A 26,197-nucleotide genomic window follows, 5' to 3' on the forward strand; every position below is an offset into this window, starting at 1 on the left:
TTACTTCCCACTCAATTCTGAGCCTGGTACTGAGAGTGGTCTCCTGCTGCATCTGGTGTGGTGTTGGTGTCTACCTGATAAAAGCAGAACAAGGAGGATGTGGAGACTATTTGGAGGCAGGTGGAAACCCCCAATGGATCCATGGCCATTTGGACAAGGCCCCAGAGCTTAATTTCTTCCCAGCCATGGGTCTCTGCTTGATGGCCAAGACAGAGCCTCCAGGGGATACTGAGGATGGTAGGTAGTGGAAAGGGAATAAGGATATTCATGGCACAGCTGCGACAGGTTGGAGTCAACTTCTGACCAAGAAGGGAGGACCGTTCCCTTCGATGCCACAGATTGATGTCTGGAGCCTGGAGATGGCAGTCCCAGTGAGATGATAATGGTTGGCACCACACAAAGAGGCATACAGCAAACCAGAGGAACTCACGACATTGCACACTGGGATGACACAGTTACAACAGGCGCCAGTACCAGGTGAGAAGTATCTTGGAAAGCCGGCGAAGCCAGTGCTAAGAGACTCACCAGATCCATGCAACGCTCATGCAGCAGAGTCATGCAACACCATGCTGAGTGTCCCTAGCCTCTGTTTGCCAGAAGCTGGGAATGAATGACAGGGGATGGATCACTTGATTGCCTGTTCTGTTCATTACCTCTGAAGCACTTGGCTTAGGCCACTGTCAGAAGACAGGATACTGGGCTAGATGGACCACTGGTCTGACCCAATATGGCCGTTCTTATGTTCTTATCTCAGGCTGCTGCAGAAGCCTCCGGCGTAAACAGTACCAGGATAGTCTCCCACACCACTGAATTAAATGGATCCACTTCAGGAGCTGGTAACCAGGGTGCCAGCACTGGAGCTGATGGTCCCTTTTAAGCAGATGACTGCCTCGGCCTTCAGTGCACTCTTGTGTTCTCGTCCACAAGCTTCCTGAATTTTGGTGCCAGGGATCTCAATCTCCCAGATTCTGAGCATTTGACACAGATTCCTGACATAAGACTCCCTGACACCCCTCAGGAAACTGGCAGGTCATCCACTGGCATCAGTTTCTTGCAAGAATGGCAAGGCTTGAAACCCAGTGACCAAGGTACCCAGAAAGTATTCAAAAAACACTTTAAAGGAAAACTTATGTCTATAACAAACTGTCTAAAACTACTAAAACACTACCAACTATACACAAGTGAGAAAAAAACTTGCAACAACCATTCCAACAACCATCAAGGGCAGTAAGGAGGAACTGAGGGGAGTCACAGCAACTCTGTCCTTTATACTTTTGCATGGTGGCACAAGACAGGCCCATGGTGCATGTGGTGCCCTGACAGGTCCCACTGAGGGATAAACCTCAGACTACTGTGCACTTACACACACCTCAAGTGGAACAGACATGTAACCACTTGAAAAAACTTGGAATTTAGCTACCCAATTTGCAGCTATTACAATTAGAACATGCAATTCTGAGTCTAAGCATATAAAACTGAGTCAGATATAAAACAATGCATGAAAAACCCATACATGTAGTAATATGGCTTATTTAAAATAGTCACTAAAAACTGACTTAGTAGAACTGATTCAATAAGTATTTCCATATATTTTTATAAGCCCTCAAGACTATACTATCATGTATAAATAGGGTTAATATTTTATTGCTAAGTCATAGCCACGTATTCTTCATTCCAGGAATGAAACTGCCACTGAAATCTAAGACTCGTACAATTATGTTCCTCTTAAAGTGTAAAAGCTTTAAAAAAGGAGCAATGATCTGCGTGAAATCCACAAAACCGATTGATTTAAATCTCTATCTAATTCTCTACTACTATTGTGACACTGGGTTTATGGAATATTATCTGACTGTTCCAGTAACATCTGCAAATTCTAGAAAAATAGTCCGAGAGAGATGTAATTTAAAGTTGAAAACATTTATCTTTAAGGGCCAAATTTTTCTCTGGGTTGCAGTGGTGTAAATTAAACAGTTACAAAATCTTCCCATTTCAGTGGGAAATATATTCAGCTCTGTAAACTTACAGCACACCAGTCTGCTGTGTCTTTTTATGATTGCTATAATTCAGTTACCAAACTTCTGCGGATTTATGCAAGTTAAAAATTCAGCTATCACTTGTCAATAAACAGACAAATAAACCCATGAACCTTTTCCCCTTACAAAGTAAAGTCTTGTTTTTTTTAAGTGCCAAAGCACACACCGCATTTTCAGGGAGTACAAAACACGTGCATTCTGAACGTAATTATCTGCATTGTTTATACTGATTTGTTTTAGCTCTTATCAAAATATAAAAGATTTAAAAATTAAGCCACCAGGAATAAGTAGAGGTGTATAAAAAGGTTGGTTTTACATGGAGATAAAATAAATATGAAATCATGCTCTCTTGCTTGTCTCTCCACTTTCCCCAATATATATTTAGTTCACACAGTGTTCTAAAAAAAAAAAAAAAAATCACTGATTTGATGAGACTGGCTTCAACTACAAAACAAGCCATTTTGAGTGACTTACCGGAAACGTTAATTGATGTTCCTGCATCAATAATTCCACTGTTAGGCCTTACACAGTATCTACGTGGTGCTGTAGTTTTCACTTTGAAGCACACATTTCTGTCTGTAGGATTACCAAGTTTCAGGTTTGTGGTGACAACATCTGTGAAAGGACCTGCAGAACACAGCAAAGAAGATTTTAAAATTATATTAAAAATACTCTCTAAACTTTGAGTTTAGACAGACTCAAAGTTTGTATCTACAAATCTTATAAAGTAGTTAGATATTCAGCTTCCATTAGCAGCATCTACAGTTAACTGTTCAAGCAGAACTGAGGATGGGTTGAGGCCTCTGAAAATCTGAGCCATATCAATAGTTGAGCTTTGCCTTTAATGACTAATAAGCTACAAGGAAGGATAGTTGGTACATCATGCTAATGTAGCAGCTGAATTCCACTATCTTACACTGTTGTAATTGTGAAGTAAATACTGAAGTCAGAGGTATTTTGGATGTTCACAGATATAACTTCAATAGCACAGATATAGGTGTGAGGTTTTTTGCAGGAATGGTGGGTGAAATTCTGTGGCCTGCGTTGTGCAGGAGGTCAAACTAGATGATCATAACGGTCCCTTCTGACCAAAATATCTATGAAAAACACTGAAAGCAGAGAGTTTGACCCACTTTATTCTAGGCTGTATAGAGGAGAAAGTTTTAGAAGGAAAGTCTAATCGTTAAGAAATCGTAAAGCTGTCTAAATGGACAAAAAAGCGAATATTGCACATATTAAAAAGGAAGGCAGAGTTATAAGAGAGTGGTTAGTACAAGAGTCAACCATGGAGTAGTGGGGTGTCCCAGTGAAAGCATGTCATTCAAAGGACACACTTGGGATTTCTAATTGGATCAGAGCTATAGATTGCTGGCAGTCCAAATATTAGCTAGTGTGCTACTGCACTCATTTCTCTGTGCTTCATATTAACAGAGCAAGACAATTACAGAAGTGAAAACATTTAGATTAACTTGCTTCTGACAAAGGCTACAAAAAAAACAACTTGGTGCATAATCATTGGAGGGAATTACCAAAAATCCTAGAGAATAAAAGCCAAGTGGACATGAACATTTAACACTGTAGTATGCAAATTTTCTTCATATTTTGAACTGTAAAATATGAAGAAACTCCCAGAAAAGGAGGCGAAATAGATTTTCAACTGGATACAAAAGTGATCATTTGTTTTAGTACTTTTTTTTAATGTTACATTCCTTTATATAACTGTTGCTGCTTCAGAAAGATGGGACTTGTTCCAGACCACAGCACCTTCAGCTTGAAATAAATCAGATTGAATGATAGGCTCGCTTTCCCTCCTCCAAATCTGGTCTTAAGGTGATTATGATAAAATTGTAAAAATTCTAAAGGCTTAAAGCCAATGTCCTTGATGCAAATAGTTTAAAAAGGAAAAAACCACATCCCCTCCAACATCAATATAGCATCAGTTCTGCCTGCACTGTGAACAGCACATTAGATGTGTATTTGCTATCAAGAAGGCACCAAAAGGGGAAGCCCATGGAATTTAGGGCTGAACACACGTTTCATAACATGAAGCAGTCCCTCTATCCACCAAATTCTTGCTCTACTCAGTCATGTGGCACTATGATGGTCCAAAGGTGTAATCACTAAATTCCCTCAGTCTTCCTATTGGAATGGAGTCCATGATTCCCGCCGCCACTTTGAGAACATTCAGAGACAAAGGGCTATAATTAGGAGTCATGAAATAATTCTGAAATAGATTTTGGGGATAGATTTTCAAAGGAGCTCAGCATTCATTTAGGCACCTCAGTAAAGTAGGCAGATTTTCAAGATAGATCTTAATGGTGGGGAAAGGTACTGTTTACTGCTCTAAACAGAAATTTCTGGGTGTGAGCACTTCTGAAAAACTGGCCATTCAGGTTATGACTTTACTGCAGAGTTAACTTGGGCAACTGGCACCTATGTTTGACTAGCCAGGCTGCAAGCAGCCACACTGCAAAACCAGACTTGAATGTGTTCACTTAATTGCATCCACACTGGTGCTGCACTCACTCATGTATCTCTAGGACTTCTGGGGCACTGTCCCATGGTTCTTAGTGCTGCAGTAAGCCTCTCAGAGATTTTTCCCCATGAGTTGTGGGATGTGTGTGTACTGGGAACATGGGGTGGGGGTGAGGGGGGCTGGGGAGAGAGAAGAGAAACTGTCAAAAGCACTGGAGGACTATCAGCATGCAAGCAAGCTGTGTTCTCACTGCAAAGTGGGTGGGTCACTAGCCCAAGCATAAGCAGCATTTGGGCTTAAGCCTCTATCCCAAGGCAGGCTAGCCAGTTGGGGTCAAAAGCACCACCACATTTAGGCAAGAGTTTTGTATGGGAGAACAACGTAATAAGAACCTGAGTCAACTCTGCAGGGAAGACTAAAGACTCTTTAGTGCCTAGATGGGAGCTACTGAAAACTGAGCTCTATTAAAAATCTGGCCTAATTCATCAAAAGATTGACAAATGACAAAAAAACCATATTCACTGTTACTAACATTTCCAGAAAAATGAGATTATACTTCTACAGATTCTTACCCAGCAAATCTAAGTATACTCACAGAAAGTTTCCCCTCTAAATGAAATTTATTTCTAAAGCTAGGAAACTTTTTCTCTGTTCTTTAAAAACAACATGAGAAAAATGGTGAAAAAGTTATAGGAAATGGAGAATCTGTCTGTACATAATCTGACATAGGGTTGTCATGCACACTATCTAAAAGGAAGAATGTAACAAGTTGAATTTGGTGGTGAAAAGTTTGGAATGTTCTGGGATCTTCTGAATTTTTTCAGCCAGTCCGAAAAAAGTTGATTTGTATTAATGCAAAACAACAGGCAACATTAACATTGCTAGATACTGCATGCAAACAAAAAAACAAACACAGTACCTCCTAGCTTGTGCCTCAGGGGTCACAAGTGTATATTACCAAGGACAGGAGGTATCTGACTTTCATATATACTCCAACATATTTTCCCACAGTTATTTTCAAACTGTTTCTGTGGCTTTCCATCCAGAAGCTATGCATGCAACCCTTCATATTTAAAGATCACTGCATTATCTCACAATTTGCCATGCTCTATTTCCTATTGAAACACCAGTGCTATATCAATCTTATCTTAAAAAGTGTCATTCTACATTGTAGCGTTTTATAATTTGTAAGATGATCATTTCAAAGAAAAAAAAGTGTTTGAGAATTAAGTCAAAAGAGTATGTCAACTATCTAACATTTAATAAAGGCTTGTTACCTTACCTTACAAATGCAGCACACAAATTCATGTACTGTACTATTCGGCTAATACGAGTTTGCCGAATAGTACAGTACATGTGTATTCCATCACCAATTATCATGGCAAATACGTCACCACACTGTCATTTCACTTGGATGGCTTCTATTTGTGCATCCTTTATGAAATTATTTGTATCCTAGTCAAGGCCTCTTACGTGGGGGGGAGGGGGTGCGCGGGAGAGATTAGGCAAACAATCCTCACATACAGGGAGGGTATGCCTACACTTTGAGCTGGGGACATGATAGCCATCAAACTAGTGTGCTAAAAATAGTGTAGCTGTGGCAGCACAAGTGGTCAGACGGGCTAGCCACCCCAGGATTATCTACTGTCTCAAGGCAGTTCGCTCCTTCTGGTAACTCATGTTGCTACAGCTGCATTATTTTTAGTGCATCTCCTCAAGCTGGGAATCACACCCCTGGCTCAAAGTGGACACATACCCCATACTAACATCTTTAATCACTTCTGTTCTCTAGCCCTGATTCAGCAAAGCACTTAAGCACATATCTAACTTCAAAAATGGGACTACTCATGTACTTGCAGTCAGTGAACCTACATTGCAACTGGGAGGTGTTATTTCCAACTCGGGTAATACAGGAGCTAGCTCTGCTTGAGATAAAAACAGAAGTGTGACCACAGCAGCATGGGTGGCAACTTGAGTTATCCTCCCGCTAGAGTTTTATATGGACAGCCTCAACTTAAAGGGAAGAAACCGAAATAAAACAACATCACACTTCTATCTGAACCTTTTAAAACCTGTTACAAACAGTAACACCTATGATTAATTTAACTGGAAGACTAGATAAAGCCTATTTTCTCAGTTTGTTTACTATGCATTTCACAGATCTTGGAGTCAGTTACTCTTTCCCTTGCATACTCCTTTCCCTCTAAGTTTGTGTGCATCTTCTCGCAGAAATAATGGAGAAATATATATATACATTTTTAAAGAAAAATGGTTGATTGTAAAACCACAAAAACTGACAGGAGGGCTCAGTGGCAGGTATAGCACTTGCTATTTTAATTTTTTTTTCTTTTAAGATTTGATTAGATTTCAAGTTTATGTCCTTTAAGAATAAGCTTTAAAATGAAATAAGCTGAAATGTCAAGTGAGACAGCATGGTCTGGAAGAACAAGTACATGGATGGGAGTCAGGAAGTCCTGAGTTCCAATCAAAGCTCTACCACTGTCTTGCTGTCTATCCTTAGGCTACGTCTATACTACCGTGGTAGCTGGAGTCGACGTACCTTAGGTTGAATTACCGTTGAGGGGGAAGGGGGTGGGGGCAATGGGAGAAAAAAAATCTCCTGTTAACTTACCTTACTCTTCTTGTCAGGTGTAGGGTACAGGGGTCATCGGGCGGAGAGCGATCTGCAGTCCATTTGGCGGGTCTTTACTAGACCTGCTAAATTGACCACCGGTGATCTCAGAGCGTCAATCCCTGCTGTAATGTAGACCTGCCCTTAGATAGATCACTTAAGTACTTGGTCTTGTGATTAAAATCAATGGGAGTTGACACCAATTTAAACAGGAGCAGGTTTGGGCCCTTAAAATTTCTCCACCTGAAGTAGTAAGTATAATACTTACCTAATCACAGGGAATCTTGTGAAAAGGAGTGCTTTTTCCTGTAATTAAGGAAGCATCAGCAACTTTTTAAAATCAAAGTAGTTTAGGAATGAGAAGGCAAGAGTATCTATATTATATAATTCAGAAGTATTTGGTTGAAAGCAGCCCTCCTATTCTGAATTTGAAAATTAATTTTTTAAAAAATAGGCAGATCTGTATAACTGCATCACTCACTTCTAACCTATTCACCTCTGGTTTATTCTTTTCACATCTTTGCTACCTTGCTTTCGCCTACCAATTCATGCTATGGCCAGGCAGTTCTTTTCAAAGGTAGCAAAAGTACGTACTACCACGGGAAATAGATACTTCACAAAGATCTGGTCCAGCAGCCCCAAAGCCAGCCATTAACTTACTCCCTGGGGAGTGCAGTGATGCAAAAAAACATAAAGGCAGTCAGTGTAACTAAATAACTGTAAAACAACCCTGCCAGAATAAGCACCACACTGTGGAGCTTCTACACTGGAGAAGTGATGTGCAAATGAGTGTATTGAAGCAGCTACCTATATATTTCTACTACGAGTACACTTCTCAAAGGAGCTACTGAGGCTACCTGAACCCTGATGGTCCGCAATTAGCTAATATTCACAGCACAGTCTAATGTAGCCAGTAATCCCAAAAGAAAGTCTAAGTTGAAATGTGTTTCCCTTTCATCCCGCCTGTGTAAACTACAAATAAATTTACAAGCTAGCTCTTGGGGGAAGCTGCTTTTTTTGTTCTGTTTGTACAGCACCTAGCACAATGGGGTCCTAGTCCATGACTACTGCACCCGGACACTACGTTAAGGCAAACAAATAATACCACCACAAATGGCTTAGTCCTACCTAGACCAAATGACAGTGTTTTATGCACTTCTAGAGTATGTAGCTTAGCTTACGTTTTCTAGTTTGACTTGGAGAATAAGAGAAGGTGGTGAATTACTTGACTGAGAGGGAAGTCAGACAGTATTCTGAGACCTAATTGCAACTTGTTATCCAAAATTATACTATATTCTATACAGACAGGGTAAGGCAGTCTTGACATAAGGTTATGAATCTCTCCCACCCTTTAGGCAAATGTTATTGCTACCAAACACATTGTTTTGATGGACTGGTGAAAAAAGAGAGCAGCATGATGCTAGGGGCTCAAAGGGTGGTCCGATCAACCCCATTAATATGTTTAGAGCCCACAGGGTGATAGGTCATCTCATTAGGGGATAAATCCTGATAAGGCCCTTCAGGAATCTAGCTACTATGGGATGAGAGAAAACTGAGTGCCTTTGAAGTGGAGAGGGATTAACTTGACATGACTTGTGAGTAGACTAAGGAATTTATGACCAGTCCTGATCTCTGTAATGATCAGCAGTATGCCTAGGAATCCGAGTCTATAAAGAACGTAGTCGTCGATTTGGGCCAAATGATAAACCTTTTCCATTTGGCAAAATAGATAGTCCTGGTAGAGTCCTTTCTACACTTATGAAGATATTCTAGATTTCTGGTGAGCCACTTCTCTCTAGCGCTGACAACTATCAGCAACCTGTAAGGAGTACGGAAGTTGGCTCTGGCCCTCCCTTTGTGACATCAGGTTCCGTTGAAGTAGTTGCTGAATAGGGGGTCAAATTGATAGATTCATCAGATCCAAGAACTAAAATTGCATTAACCTGGCTTGTGCCAGGACTGTCATTTTGCCCCAAGTCTTTCTGAGTTTTCTAATTATTCCTGAGATTTAAAAAAATTGGAGGCTAAGCACATATCAGACTTGGGAGACCAGGGAACATGAATGCATCTTACAGAGGCCCTTACCCTTGACCTCCTCTGGAGTAAAACTTGGAACACTTCCTGTTTGTAACAATGAACAACAGATCTATGGAGGACTGATCCTGACAAATATTTCTTGGATAATCCTTGACAGCATTCTTTGCTGCCATTCATGTTTGCTTATAAATTGCCTGAGGTGATCAGCCTGAACATTCTGTGGTCCTGTTAAGTGAAGACTACTTAGATTTACATTGTAACTGATACACCAGTTTCACAGATGCATAGTTTCCTGGCAAAGAGGGGTGGATCTTGCTCCTCCCTGTGGGGTTATGTAAAACATCACTGTGGTGTCATCTATCAAGACCTGAACAGATGATCCTCAGAGCTGGAAGGAACGTTATGCAAGCATGACTAATTGCTCTCAATTCCAGAGTGTTTATGTACAACTGGGCTTCTTGACAAGACAAGAACGGTGAGTCTGTAAGTGGTCCAGTTGAAACCCCATCATACTGGATTGGATGCATTTGTTATTGTTTGGATGTAATAGTGGAGAGAAGGGAACCCCTTCACAAACTTTCTCAGGACCCTTCTACCAATCTAAAATTATAGGACTCCCTGGGGGACCTACATTTTCTTCTCTAGTGATATCTGATGGGCTGATATAGGACTTCAACCACTCCTGCAGGCAGTGAAAATGAAGTCTGGTATGCTGAATTACATGAGAGCAGAAAGCTATAGGGCCTAGAAGCCCAGGGCAAGTTCTCACGGACGTTTGATGATGTGCCTGCAGTTGACTGACTAATTCTATATTGCTGAATCTTTCCTGAAGCAGGTAAGCCCTTGCTAGTTGAATCTAAAACTTGCTCCTATGAATTGACACAGGTAGGGCTGGGGGGATGCTCCTCCAGTGCTAGCCTCACCTGAGCTAACTCTGTAGTAAAACCATACCCATAAGTCCCAACAGATACCGCTGGCCAAATGAATTCTAACTGGAGTGCATAGGGCACATGTGCACCATCAGCGGAATACATATGAACAAATACCCAGATTTTAAATGGGAGCTCTTTGGAAAACTCAGTCCTGTGAAAATCTGTCCTCCTCCTACCACCATGAACATCCTCAACTGCAAGGATGCTTGGTGCAATGGGAGTAGAAGAGAAGAGAATGTAATTTCTCCGTTCCCCACCCCCATCTGAAGTAATCTTCAGGAAAGAGCTACTGGAAAAACAAATTGTTACATTAACAGGCACTACCAATGTCAAAATACAGAGGAGGGAATAAGACAGGGAAAAAAGTGTTTAAAAATTACATAACAATTTTTAAATTAAAAAGAGTCAACAGGAAAGAGAAGTGTATAAAAACCCAACATGATTACGAGATCCAGATGCCAAACTTGGAACGCTGTTCATAGTTTAAAAATTATTCAGTTTGGATCGATTAATCATTGTCCTTCCTTCTCTGCCTGTTTTGGCACAATCTATTCTTGCCAAGAACATACCTCACCTCACAATGGGAGTGTGGGGGAGGGGAAGAAACATGACTAAGATATTGAAAGAATATTTTCAGTATATGAATGCGCATGCTCCTTTGTCACCTTCTATATCCTTAGTGTTATTAACTGTTTACTTCACAGTTGTAAAAACTGTAAAGAGTGAGGTCACACTCAAGCTTGCCAACAGAGACAGATGAGCACGTCCTTCAACACTGAAGTATTTATCAGATTTTCACTTGCTTGTTCCAATCTGACTTCTTTAGAGTTTATTACATCCAAGCATTTTGTATTAAGTAATTTTAGAAGTTTTACACAAACAGAAAATAATTTGAGCAAATATTTTTTCTTGTGTCCTAAAATCTTAAAAACATGCTCTATGAATGATGAAGTAAACAAAAGGATTAACAGCACATGTGGCTGGATTTTACTTCTAAACATCTGTTTTTAAAAGGTAAGCATTATTTTAGAATTGGGTTCCAAATGAATTACATCATATTGTTAATGCATGGAATAAACATTTACTAAGTTATGCTTTATAGCAGAAAAAAGGGGACGTGTCAGAATAATGGGAGCAGAATATAACTATTCTATTTTTCCAGTGGAATAAAACAAAAAAAAACCCACCTCACCAGAATAAAATCTTCTTGAACAGAAGAAACCTCCCACACAACTTCAATACCCTACCTGCACTTGAAAAGAAAACGGTAATTACAGAAAACTTAGTATTTTTCATCCAAAAGTATTTAAAAAACCTTTACAGCAAGATGAAGTAGGATGAATCTAAGACAGGGGTTCTCAGTCTTTTTTCTTCCCCCTCACAACATGCTACAAAAACTTCATGGCCCACTTGTGCCACAACAACTGTTTTTCTGCATATAAAAACCAGGACCAGCGTAGGGGGTAGTAAGCAGGGTAATTGCCAGGGGCCCTGTCATAAATATAAAAGGAAGGGTAAACCCCTTTGAAATCCCTCCTGGCCAGGGGAAAGCTCCTCTCACCTGTAAAGGGTTAAGAAGCTAAAGGTAACCTCGCTGGCACCTGACCAAAATGACCAATGAGGAGACAAGATACTTTCAAAAGCTGGGAGGAGGGAGAGAAACAAAGGGTCTGTGTCTGTCTGTAGTCGTCTTGGCCGGGGATAGACCAGGAATGGAGTCTTAGCACTTTTAGTAAGTAATCTAGCTACGTATGTGTTAGATTATGATTTCTTTAAATGGCTGAGAAAAGAATTGTGCTGAATAGAATAACTATTTCTGTCTGTGTATCTTTTTTGTAACTTAAGGTTTTGCCTAGAGGGGTTCTCTAAGCTTTTGAATCTAATTACCCTGTAAGATATCTACCATCCTGATTTTACAGGGGGGATTTCTTTATTTCTATTTACTTCTATTTTTTTATTAAAAGTCTTCTTGTAAAAAACTGAATGCTTTTTCATTGTTCTCAGATCCAAGGGTTTGGGTCTGTGGTCACCTATGCAAATTGGTGAGGCTTTTTACCCAACATTTCCCAGGAAAGGGGGGGTGCAAGTGTTGGGAGGATTGTTTATTGTTCTTAAGATCCAAGGGTCTGGGTCTGTAGTCACCTAGGCAAATTGGTGAGGCTTTTTACCAAACCTTGTCCAGGAAGTGGGGTGCAGGGTTTTGGGAAGTATTTTGGGGGGAAAGACACGTCCAAACAGCTCTTCCCCAGTAACCAGTATTAGTTTGGTGGTGGTAGCGGCCAGTCCAAGGACAACGGGGGGAATATTTTGTACCTTGGGGAAGTTTTGACCTAAGCTGGTAAAGATAAGCTTAGGAGGTTTTTTCATGCAGGTCCCCACATCTGTACCCTAGAGTTCAGAGTGGGGGAGGAACTTTGACAGGCCCTGTGAAGTTAATTTGCCCACAGGTGCTAAGATCTCAACTTCCACTGGAGTTCTGGATGCTTAGGACTTAAAAATCAAGCCCTTTTAGTTTGGGGGGAGTGGTGATGTTGGGCTGGAGCTCATATCCACGTCAGGTACAATGTTGATAGTAACAGCAAGGAGTCCTGTGGCACCTTAAAGACTAAACAATTTATTTGGGCCTAAGCTTTCGTGGGTAAAAAACTCAATTCAGATGCTTTTTTACCCACGAAAGCGTATGCCCAAATAAATTGGTTAGTCTTTAAAGTGCCACCGGACTCGTTTTTGTGGATACAGACTAACATGGCTACCCCCCTGCCCCCCCGGATACTTGACACAATGTTGACAGTATATGCTATTTTAAAAATAAAGTTTCTAGAAGCATCAGTCCAAAAGAGAATTTGCTGTGACAAAGATTTTTTCCTATTTCTTGTAAAATTCTGTTTTGACAACTGTTCCTGCATTTCCATTTGCTATCTAATCTGTCTTTATAGTTATGTCAACTTGTTATTTGCTCCATCTTGCAGCTATTCTCCACCTCACCAACACAACTTCTACGATTTATTCGAGATGTGCCAATCCTGGGCTATGGACATGTGACTTTCAGTAGTGACCCAATGCAGTAGTTGCTAAAACATGTTTAGCCGCACGGAAATCAGTTTGTGTTCTCAGTCCTATTCCAAATACTTGCATCTCAAAACACACCACACAATCTTGTTTGATCACTTAGAGTTGACTTAAGACTGAATGGCTATGGAGAATTAAGCACACCCTTACGTACAGAAGTAGTCCTTCCAACAAGAAAGAGAAGCACAAAGGCTGGAGAAGCCTGAAATGGCACTGCTCATGCTGCTATTTGTACACTGAAGTCAGCACAAGACTTAAAGAGCCCCAAAAATTTTATTTCAGGAGTTGTCTTCTAAAAGGCCTTAGTGGTATTAGTGTTACTCCTGGGGGAATTCTGCACCAAAAAATTCAAAATTCTGCACACAATATTTGAAAACTCTGCAAAATTCTGCACATTTTGTCAAAATACCATAATATAATCATGCCAGGAAATTACTTTGGTAATTTATATCAAAATATCTGTCAGCAAAAATAGATTCTTTATAAGGCATACTACAGAACTTTGAGTCGTTCATTTAAAATTACAATACAGAACTGTATTTCCTGCACCTGTCAGAAGCAGTGCAAAGACTTGGGGGAGCCTGGGGTAACGGAGGAGCTGAGCGAGAGTGAAGGAGCCTAGGAGTGAACCTGGAGGGTGCCGAGTGTGGGAAGGAGCAGGTTTTTTAGGGGGTGAGGGGGACAAAGGGGTGGGATTGTTAGGGAGTTGGGAAGCCTCCCTCATGCAGACCCTGGCTGACCCCAAGCCTCCCCCATTCAGTCAGGCACTTCTGCCCGTCCCTGCACCTCCCCATCCCCATGGGTCTCTGCAGCCCCCCTCCCACATCCTCAGTCACTCCACTAGCTCCTGAGCCAATGCCCCAGTCTGTTCCTCTCACTAGCCATTCAGTACTCCAGTCTGTGACACCCCCCCTCCTCCCAGCAGCCTAGTTTGCCCCACTCTGTCCTTCCCTAGCTTCGTGGGCAGGGTACTGTGATGAACTTCTACTCCTGGGGGAATTCTGCAGCACTGGGCATAGAATTCTCTCCCCTGGCTCCGAAAATACATTCTGAAACAGAAGTACTGCAGTCCCACTTTTTGCCCACCAGAGGCCGCTGTGGGCACCAGAACAGCCAGCTGCTCTGGCACCACAATGGCTCCTGGTGGGCAAAAGGCAGAACTGCAGCACTTCTTGGGAAAATGTATTTTATGTGGGAAAATACAAAAGTATGCGGGACAGAGGAATTCTGCATGTCCCCAGATATGCAGAATTCCCCCAGGAGTAAATTTCATGGTTTGGTGGGCATATTTTCTTCTTATATTTGCTCTGAAGTAATTTTTTCTGGCCACGCAAGCCCCATCTACCCAGATATCTCTATTTCAGAGCAACAAGGAGTCCAGTGGCACTTTAAAGACTAACAGATTTATTTGAGCATAAGCTTTCGTGGGTAAAAACCTCACTTCTTCAGATGCATGGAGTGAAACTTACTGATGCAGACAAATATACTGACACACAAAAACACCTACATGCCTCCAGCTTCCATCCAGGACACATCACACGATCCATTGTCTACAGCCAAGCCCTAAGATACAACCCAAATTTGCTCCAATCCCTCAGACAGAGGAAAACACCTACAGGCATTTTTAAAACTACAATACCCACCTGGGGAAGTGAGGAAACAGACTGACAGAGCAAGACGGGTACCCAGATATCACCTACTACAGGACAGGCCCACAAGGAAAACAACAGAACACCACTGGCCATCACGTACAGCCCCCAGCTAAAACCTCCCCAGCACATTATCAATGATCTACAACCTATCCTGGAAAACTATCCCTCACTCTCACAGACCTTGGGAGACAGGCCAGTCCTCGCTTACAGACAGCCCCCCAACCTGAAGCAAATACTCACCAGCAAGTACACACCACGGAAACACTAACCCAGGAACCAATCCCTGTAGCAAACCTCGTTGCCTACTCTGTCCCCATATCTACTCTAGTGACACCATCAGAGGACCCAACCATATCAGCCACACCAGAGGCTCATTCACCTGCATGTCTACTAATGTTATATATGCCATCATGTGCCAGCAAAGCCCCTCTGCCATGTACATTGGCCAAACCGGACAGTCCCTACGGAAAAGAATAAATTGACACGAATCAGACATCAGGAATGGTAACACACAAAAATGCCTGTGGGAGAACACTTCAATCTTCCTGGACGTTCTATAACAAATTTGAAAGTAGCTATACTTGAACAAAAAACTTCAGAAAGACTTCAAAGAGAAACAGCAGAACTAAAATTCATTTGCAAATTTAACACCATTTATTTGGGCTTGAATAGGGACTGGGAGTGGCTGGCTCATTACAGAAGCAGCTTTGCCTCTCCTGGAATTGACACCTCCTCATCTATTGTTGGGAGTGGACTACATCCACCCAAATAGAATTGGCCCTATCAACACTGGTTCTCCACTTGTGAGGTAACTCCCTTCTCTTTGTGTGTCAGTATATTTATATCTGCATCTGTAACTTTCACTCCATGCATCTGAAGAAGTGAGGTTTTCACCCACGAAAGCTTATGCTCAAATAAATCCATTAGTCTTTAAGGTGCCACCGGACTCCTTGTTGTTTTTGTGGATACAGACTAACACGGCTACCCCCTGATATTTCAGAACACTGAATGTATTTAATATTGGGGGGAGGGAGGAAGAGTAGCAGTTACTATGAACATTAAATGGACAAAGGTTACAGCAACATGGTAATTTAAAGAAATGTGCATCATCATTCTGCTATAACCCTTGACTATTTATACATAAAGACCCTATCAAATGTGTGGCCACTGTAACCAACAGCATCATCATTAACATGATGGCTTTAGAATAAATGGAGAATAATTTTCTTATTATCTAGTTCTAATGTATTCATTTTCTATATACAAGTCAAACTGTATGTGTTCATATATATTATACATGTAATTTATATCTACAAAGGTTGTTACTGAATTGGAAGAGATTCAAAGATGCAATTTATGTATAATTTTAAGTACCTGAATAAAAATAACAGTGGATATAAAATTAAAGGTTTCAGGATATACACAGACTGGCTGCACATCAAGGAGGTTATAAAATAAACTTCTGCTATTAATATATTCAGGACCTAATAATGGAGATCAATCCTGTTCTCTGCAAGCAGCGGAAGCTATGGCTCTGCTGTTGAACTCTTAGAGAGCTGGATTATTAGTGATGTTTTCAGGATATGATGGAAAACACAAAAACAGCATTTAGGAGTGATCAGAGAGCCTAATGGAGGCAGAGAAAAACCTACAATTATTTTTCAGAGGAATCACAGCACAAAATTCAAGACAGTGAGGTAGAAAGCATTCTGTAGTCCTTATATGAAAGGAACTCCCATAGAGGTAATTTGAATTTCTGCACGAGTCAGGAGTGCAGAATTAGGTCTGCAGTGATCAGAATCTAATTTAGTTTGTAATTGGTACAGTAAGTGCAGGTACCTATAGCCTCACCATGGTTATAAAATTAAAGCTTTTCTCCCAATATAATTAAAGTTAATCAATTGTTTGTGCACAAGCTCTCTTACTTTATTGCTTCTTATGCCCACAACTGGGCATAGATGGGCGTGTAAAACAGAGAAAATACGGCATGCTCAACTTTAGCAGAACAAACATTTGGAAAAAATGATATAAAGTCACATGGTATAAATAAGCAGCAAAAAGACATTTTATAAAGCCTTCATTTTCCTTGCTTGTGTAGCCAGTTAATATGACCCTGGGATAATCATGCTTTCAGTGAGCTCAAGTGACTCGCACTAGGTCTTAAAACTATTTGCAGAAGACAAGATTTCCCTCCATTGTAGGGAGAACCAGGGATCAGAATCTTACAAATTGCATTGTAAATAACTGTTGGATTATGGGGCATGCAAGCATATACCTCTCCTTCCCTAATTCCCTACCTCCTACTGTGGAAACTGAAGAATGCAAGATAAAATTGTTCAGAAACACAGCATCTTTAATCCATAGCACCATGGTAAGAGGGACTTTGTTTACAGCTCAAAGAAGAGCTATGGCATTTAGTAAAGAGATTATTTTCAGAGAGTTACTATAATATGAGATAAGGCACTGCAGGAAGCACCAGAGCCAGTTTTTGAAATATCAGAAAAGGTGTTTGGAGAAAAATATTTTGACATTATCGATGGCAGGAGAAGCTTACTCAGCTTTGTACGGTGGAGCATGATTTTTTGTTCGCATAAAACCTCAGTCACTTCTTTACTATCCAGTCTTAAACATATTTTTAATTAAACATGGAAGTAGTCATGCTCGGTCACACAGAGAGAACATTTTGAGTGGCAGCAAAAGCAAGACAGCTGTTGCAGATTTATTACATAAACCCCTTTCTATAAAAGGCTGCCTAACAGGCCAAGTTTTCAAACTCAACAATTAATCCAGTCACATTAGGAAAGAAAATCCTGTGTCCCTTATGCACAAGAAATTTCCACCTTGGCATGTAAAGCAGTGGCTTATAATAGATTTGTATATTGAACAAATATTGAGGGGGGAAAACAACAACAACAACGCTATAGAGCCTTATTTTAAGCCTTGCCCTTAAGGTGGATAACTGTGCTTATGTACTGATGCACATATACAGAAGCACAAGCTCTCTTCTATCACTGGCACTCAGTGGAGAGAGATGAAGGAAAAAGGTCTCAGAGAAGTGGTTCTAGCAATGAGAATTGTCTGCAGTGCTGGAGTTCATTCTTCACTAAAAAAGAAAGGCCTAATACAGAGGTCCTTAATCTAGCAAAATGTCCATTTACATCAATGGGAGTTGTGCTTAATTAGAGACAATGGAATCTGGCTTAAAGTATGGGTTAGGGGAGTTTCTCTATGAAGCATCCTGTTTCTCTATAAATAACAGATGACATTCCTGGCCAACAGTTATGAGACAAAAAAAACTGTTTAAAACCTTATCCAATAAAGCTTTCAAAAACAACCAACTGCATTGACAAAAAAATAAAAAAAGGGCTTTGTTATTGTACTAACTGGCCAGGTTCTTTCAATACTTGTGTTTTCACCCTGCAGTGAACTAATAAGACTGATATGGTAATGAGATATTAGAAAATGAGTGTTACAGTAAGATGTGGACGTAATTAGCAAGGCTCATTTGATTCCACATTGTCTCCAGCTTGGCAAAAAGCTACATTTAGAGGAAATACTATCAGCCCCCGTAAACCAAAAAAACCCCCCAAACAAACATGAGATCAACCTGCATATTACCTAGTTTTCTGCAAAATTAAATTGACACTTAAAATACTCATTAGACTTGACTGAAGCAATGCCTACATCTTTTTAAAATGGTTATTAAGAGATGTACTTTCCATTGCAGTCTTCCATGAGATTACATGCGCCTCAAATGAAGAGAAACTCAGCAGACCAATATTACATCTTCAGTTATTCAAGCAAGTGTTTACACTAAGTTTTATTACCATTAAAATGATAATTTGGAGCAAAATTCTGCACGGAGTGTAAAAGTAGAATTTCGCTTTATATTCTTATGTAAACAATCAATTTATATGAATCAAGAGTTCACATGACCACCATTGATGCGTCTAATTCATACAGCTGCAAAGTGAAACAGAAATGCAATTGATTTACATAGGAACAAACTACTTTGCAACTAGAAGGCCTAAAATTACTATTTAAAAAAACAACAGATTCTGAAGAATTCAACATAATCCAAAGAACTACGATAATTTTGTGCACAAATATTTAGAATGCCCCTACTTACGATCCCCTTTGATTAATGGTTCTGAGTATGAAATCTAACATTTTATCAGTGTTTAGATGAGATAGTGATTGCAGGATTTAGCCCTATGAAAACAAAATTCCTATTGAGGTTAGTGGGACTTCTGCCCTATGGAGGGCTGCACAATTTAATCCATAGAAACTGAGAAGGCAAATTAACCAAGTTAGACCAATCCATTTTCGGACTTTTACAAGCACTTCAGTTTAAATACTAGTGCCCTTTGACAAACTAGGTACAGCAAGTTTGCCCGATTCACATTTTTTGTACCAGTATAACTACTTTGGTTAGGAAAGTGAGTTCCCAAACCTCACATAATTACACCAGTACAACCACCCCTAGAGCAGATGCACTAAAATTAGTATAAAGGTGCTGTATACGATTAACTTTTTCCCCTTCCCATAAGGGAAATATTTCAGCAGCAGTTCCTAAGGAACCGTACAGTACAGCCTGATTCTACGGTCCAAAAAGAAAAGGAGTACTAGTGGCACCTTAGAGACTAACCAATTTATTTGAGCATAAGCTTTCGTGAGCTACAGTTCACTTCATCGGATGCATTCAGTGGAAAATACAGCGAGGAGATTTATATACACACAGAACATGAAAAAATGGGTGTTATCATACACACTGTAAGGAGAGTGATCACTTAAGATGAGCTATTACCAGCAGGAGAGCCATTTCCAGCAGTTAACAGGTCCTTAACACAAGCCATAATGGCTTAGTTTTCAAGCAGGCAATGAAAACAGACCCTGGTTAATTTTCAAAATAGTCTAGGGGATTTATCATAGAATCACAGAACATCAGGGTTGGAAGGGACCTCAGGAGGTCATCTAGTCCAACCCCCTGCTCAAAGCAGGGCTGATCCCCAATTAAATCATCCCAGCCAGGGTTTTGTCAAGCCTGACCTTAAAAACTTCTAAGGAAAGAGATTCCACCACCTCCCTACATAACACATTCCAGTGTTTCACCACCCTCCTAGTGAAAAAGCTTTTCCTAATATCCAATATCTAAATCTCCCCCACTGCAACTTGAGACCATTACTCCTTGTCCTGTCATCTGCTACCACTGAGAACGGTCTAGAGGCATCCTCTTTGGAACCCCCTTTCAGATAGATGAAAGCAGCTATCAAATCCCCCCTCATTCTTCTCTTCCATAGACTAAACATCCCCAGTTCCCTCAGCCTCTCCTCATAACTCATGTGTTCCAGTCCCCTAATCATTTTTGTTGCTCTCCGCTGGACGCTTTCCAATTTTTCCACATCCTTCTTGTAGTGTGGGGCCCAAAACTGGACACAGTACTCCAGATGAGGCCTCACCAGTGTCAAATAGAGGGGAACGATCACGAACCTCGATCTGCTGGCAATGCCCCTACTTATACATCCCAAAATGCCATTGGCCTTCTTGGCAACAAGGGCACACTGTTGACTCATATCCAGCTTCTCGTCCACTGTAACCCCTAGGTCCTTTTCTGCAGAACAGATTTAGATATATCCTCCATTAAAATTAATAGAAGATGTGGCTACATCTCTTAGACTGCTTTGAAAAACAACTCATAAGCCAATTTTAGATCATGGAGTCATACAAAAGATACAGCAAGAGATAGTTGACTCAAAAATGGTAAAACTGTGATAACTAGACTATATATCTACACACACTCAACCTCACCTATGGAGTTGCTACTAACACATCCATAACCATAATATATGAAACAGATATAGACTTAAAAAAATTCACACTTTCAAAAGATGAAAAGTTGAAGGAATCCTTTTGGGGGATATAAAGATTGCCATGAACTATAACTTACTGTATCTTCAGTGTTTCTTTTAAAGTGATGCTAAGTTTCCATAAAGTTACAACTGATGAAAAGTGATCGGTTAATTATAAAGATAATACTAATGATGCACTTAAAATCAGTACAATTCAAGGAGGTACACAGCATGCCTGCTCTACTGTAAAGAACATTTAGCATAGTTAGAATAAGTTATTGATTTTAGTAGCATTGCAAAAAGAGCTACTGTAACAAACTGACAATATTTAAGTGTTGCTAGGAAAATGATTCATTGTGTTTCATATTTGGGTTGTGTGTTGAGATTTGTATAAATTTAGGAAATTTAGCTGTTCTTTAGATACTGTATTAGGTTTTTTAATAATCAAAAGCAAATGAGCAGGAATAAATTAATATTTTTCTGAGAGAGTACAAAACCACTTACTTTAATTATGTAACTGATTGTTAATCAAAGTGAAATGTGAACTGATAAGTTTTCCAACAGAGTAGTGGATAGCTATTCATACAGTAGTATTCAAATAGATGGGAGTAGAGAAATCCTAGTACAGACTGCCATTATGCATGAATCCAGAAAGGCTCATGGTTTCTAAGAGTTTAAAGAAAGCACTGTATGCTTTTTCAGTTTTGTTCTTTATTCATATCTAAAAGGCAATTTTAAGAAGATTTTTTTAAATGATTTCTGTGTACACAGATCAGCACCCATTCTAGTGACAACACAGGAAATCCCCATTTAGCCACAACACAGATACAACATTTTGGAAATTTGCATTGTTCTTACCTAAGAACCCTTACCAACAGCATGCTTAGAACTTGGAGTATAGAAACCACATGTAGAGGAGACAGGATAGTTTCATCTCCATGACCTATTCAGTCCTTAGCCTCTCTGCTGAGACTGATAGCGATAGAGTCAATTATGCTGATGAGCTGCTTGTAGTAGACAAAGATTACCACAAGCAACTGGACTGAGAACCCTAGTTCACGAACTACCCTAAGCATCAGACATCCACTTTCAGATTTAAGGGATTTAGGGTAAGTCTGAACTAATGACAGCTTGCAAAAAACACTACCAAGCCTCAAGCCAATGCCAAAGTAGTGTTTATGATTAAACAGGAAAAGTAAAGTGTACACCTCATTCCAGGGTTATTTTTCTGCTCTTTTCAGAAAATGAAGTTACATGGAGTCGTAAAACATATATGCAGAAGCAGGTGCTTGTGCACTGGGAACAGGAAACAGCATTTCCAACTGGAAGTAATTCTTATTGGTCTGTCTTCCAAGTTGTTAAATTCATGCATTTGGCAGTATTCCTATTTCCCAACTGGGGAGCACCACAGCACACTGCTGATTCACAACTCAGGGCCTACCTGTGGCTAGCCTCTAAGAAATCTGATGCAAGATCTCATCTGCCCAATCCAGGCCATTTCATTTTAGTAACTTCTCTGACTACTGTATTAAAGAACACTTCCTTACATCTCCCCAACCTGGGCAGGAAGCAACAGCATTACAATTATATTTAAAATAAGCTAAGTCCTAAAATGGTTACTCCCTAATGAAATTGTACTTGCTGGCATTAACAGACCAATCATGTCTCTAAAACTAGTTTTCAATAAGGTGTCTATACAATTTTAATTTTGTCCCCTTGGGGATCCATACTGTACACTCAATGAGGCAGGAGTCCTGTGGAAAAAACAGTATGATCATGTAATTAAAAACTATCAAAATGTTTCAAGTGCTTGACTTTGTAATCTAAATAATATTCTTTTAAACAGTTTTTACATTTAATTTCCTAGTTTTTACAAGGAAATTGTGTGTGTGTATATATATATATATACACACACACACACACAATTCGAACAGTTCTCGCCATCGTACATCATTAGCGTTTGAACCCTGAACCTTCAGCAAAAACGTCTACCACTTGAGCTACAGGACTAACTACATTGGCCAGCAACAGCAGAAGGCAGTTAACAAGGGGTTGGGAGCAGGGCAGCCTGACTGGCTCTTTCACCACATGGGGTTCAGGCTCCTATTCCAAATGATGCTAGGGCTGGGGGAGGTGGAGGGAATGGTTTGCTGTAGCCATATGCTGGGTTGGGAGCAGAGAACCTGGTCTTGCTCTCACTCTCGCTCTCCTTCTTCCCTCTCTAGCTAAGTTTCCAGCTTAGTATGTGGTTAGTCCATTGATGTTGCCTTGGTAGTGGAGGGTGCTTGGCTATAGAAGGTTCACATTCACTTATTTTGACAGCCTGCCATAGCAAGTGAGGGAAAAAGAATGGTGATTTTTTCAAACAGATTAGATTTTAACAACACCTGAACAGCATGCCCTGGTACAAATAAAAGACTTAATGCCATAGCTGAATTTCAAAGGTGTGCTGCAAACAATGGAGGTGTAAGAGATTTTCAAAAATGGCATAAAAAAATCTCTTACAATGGACAACATTAGGTAACCTGAAAATGAGGAATTGGCAGCAACCCCTCTCTTGTCTATCCCAAGGAAGACTCTCTCAACATTATACTACAGCTCAGCATGCTCTCCACCTCTGGATATATTCTTCAAGGTGGTAACCATCTTTCTAGTCTTCCAAAGTAACAGAACGGTATAATAATTTTAGAGTTGGAGACTTCACCTCTGTTTTCAACTCTGAACTGGCTCCATGCATCTGAAGAAGTGGGTTTTTTACCCACGAAAGCTTATGCCCAAATAAATCTGTTAGGCTTTAAGGTGCCACCAGACTCCTTATTTCAGTGCTGAGATCTTTATACCGCCCATATCCAACATATGCATTATGAAACTTAGATCACAATCCTTCTTCACTGACGTCACTAGTGTCTACAAAGTTCTCCGAGATCTTCCAGGGAAGAACACCATGGCAGCACACAATGATATAAAGGAATGGAGTATCTTCTGCTATTGATATCTCTCAGCAATTCTTATCTACTAATATGATACAAAATATCCCTTCTAAAATAAGGGTACCTAGCTGAAAAATGAAATGTCTGACATATTCATAGGCAACACATAATTAAAAAAAAAGGTCACATAAGCACTACCCAGAGCAGAATAAACTTCCTGATTACTTAAAATATGACTTTTCTGAACAAATCTGTGGTATTTTCCCCAGGGAAACTGGCTAAAAATTACTAATAATTGAATCTTTGCATGCCAAAGATGCATTATGATAAATCTTGTTCTAGTGTAGATGTTTAAGCACAAGTTTAAATCAAGTCATTTAATATCTGAAAATTGTCACTTGACATTTACATGGTAGGTTTCCTCTTATCATAATGCTACAGTATATCAAAGCGTAGAAATCACTGTCCTTTACACATTACTATTCCTGTCATATGGCTGTAAAATCAATAAAATCTAGTGAGTAGTTGACAATTTCACTGATGCTAACAGTTTAGTCCTGAATCTTGAAGCTGTGCATTATTTGATCAACAACTGGTCATCTCTCTATCCCAGCAGATCTTGGGAGTTGTTAAAACTGATTGTGTTTTGTGAAAGAGAAACAATGTACAACTCCAGCCCCCCCAACAAATAATTATTATGTTTCAGTCACAACTGAATGCTGATTAAAGGTCAGTTCTTTTGTCCATACACGTTCGATGCTGATTTTTAAATCTGATGGAAATAATTTTGGAATGGAAATTACTGGCTAAATTTTTAATTTTTATATTACTATATTATACTGCAATAGTTTGCTTCTAAATTTTGTTTAACTCATTATTGCCTTGGCAACATGCAATTATCTTAATTTGCAACAAAATAAAAACATTCACTCCATATCATATTTGTTACTATGTTTTTGTTCTTTTTAATAACTGTTTACCATATTATTTTTGAGATATTTATTAATGACCAAGTTAACAAATATATAGGGATGTTGCGAATTTATCAATGTTGATATGTAACCTAAGTAGATTGTGTTACAACTTGATGGACTGGACTGTTTAACATCATAATTTAAGAGCAAATAAAGTTAATCTGTTCACAGGAGGTTCTTCTTTAAAATAAAATCCTGAACATATTATTAGGAATGTGTTTATTTTAGAAGTTTATAAAATAAAGAAAAAAATATTACCAGATTCAAGGCCAGAAATCCCAGATTTTCTTTCATACACAAACTGAAATCCATTCCACATGTTCCAGGGCCCTGTATGGTCCAGCTACATGTAATTCTGACAGCTTTCAGATGGCTGTAAAGCTGCTCCAGGAAGTAGGAGCCACAAAACCATTCACTTATGCCAAGTGGTGGCTTCTATCTCAGCGTAAAATATTTTTATTCTTCTTTGACTACACCTCTAAAAATCACAGCAGCCAGAGCTAGTAATTAAGACCACAATCAGATTATTTAATCCATAGGAGTATGTCAGGATACAGCTCACATAAAAGACGCCATATATATAGTCCTACTGAATTACACCCACCATGAGACAAACTCAAGGCAGAGAGCAATCATACATAGAAGAAAAAAGGTAGAAGGGTTGTTTCTCATCCTGTCCTAATGATACCACCGAGGCGACGTGGAAGGTCAGATTATTTCAGGGTAGGGCTTCTCTGGAGTGGGCGGGGGGAAGATGAGAAATCTGAAGCTGGAGTCTTCTGACTACACAACACCACACGATTGTGTGTGTCACACACACACACTACAAGACACCCCCCCCTTCCCAGGAAACACCCCAGAAAAAGACAAGAAACATTTCACACCCCTTCCCCACTCTTTGTGGTCCCTCGCAATTTCAGGGCTCCCGGCATGCCTGGTGCCGGGGGATTGGGGCGAGGCCGGAGCAGAGCCCCGGGGGTCCAGACCTAGGGGCGGACGGAAGCACCCAGCGCCCCCACGCAGACCCCCGGGGGCACCGGCCGCCTGCCCCCCCAAGAGAGCGGTGGGAGGCCCGCAGAGCGGCGGGGATGCGGGCCAGGGCCCGAAAAGGACATTTGAGCCGCTGGAGCCGAGCGCCAGCCCCCGGAAAATGGCTGCCGCTGGAGCCCAGCCCTTGGCAGCGGCCGCCGAGGGAGCGCCGGGCCCCGCGGCCGCTCCTCACCTTTGAATTTCAGCTCGTGCTGCGGTTCGAGACTCAGGACCTGCTCCACTTTCGCCATGTTCCTCGGCGGCGGCACCGGGAGCGGGGTGGGGGCAGCGGGGACGCGCCCGGCGGGTTTAATAACCCCCGAGCCGCGGGTGACCGGCGGGCGGGAGGAAGGGGAGCGGCAGCGGCGCCTCTAGACGGGGTGGGGGCGTCAGGCGGCGGCTGCGCGGCGAGGAGGCTCCGGGCTCGCACACGCTCCCCTCACAGGGTCCCGGGGCGGGGAAGGGGGCGGGGATAATGCAGCACGGAGGGGCCCAGAGAGAGGCTACCGCTGACGTCGCCCTCCAGCCGCCGCCACAGCGAACAGCCCCTGCGCGCGGCGCCGCGCGGCCCGGCGGGCCAGGGC

At 40.8% G+C, this 26,197-nt stretch overlaps 1 protein-coding gene across 2 annotated transcripts in view; it reads right to left on the reverse strand.

Moving 5' to 3' along the window:
• VAPB (VAMP associated protein B and C) overlaps positions 1-26,188 on the reverse strand; it is a 58,699-nt gene extending 32,511 nt beyond the window's left edge. Inside the window, exons 1-2 of one of the 2 annotated variants that reach the window (XR_012154658.1) lie at positions 25,807-26,188; positions 2,508-2,660 (exon numbers count right to left, since the gene is read on the reverse strand). Coding sequence is in view for 1 of the 2 variants with exons in the window: in XM_073309241.1 (XP_073165342.1) it covers positions 2,508-2,660; positions 25,807-25,864 (211 nt within the window). In the remaining variant the exon portion in view is untranslated. The remainder of the gene's footprint in view (positions 1-2,507; positions 2,661-25,806) is intronic. The other variant, XM_073309241.1, reaches the window with a different exon arrangement.
• Positions 26,189-26,197: the final 9 nt, after the last annotated feature.

This window comes from Lepidochelys kempii, chromosome 13 (assembly GCF_965140265.1).
Source record: "Lepidochelys kempii isolate rLepKem1 chromosome 13, rLepKem1.hap2, whole genome shotgun sequence".
NCBI lineage: Eukaryota > Metazoa > Chordata > Testudines > Cheloniidae > Lepidochelys > Lepidochelys kempii.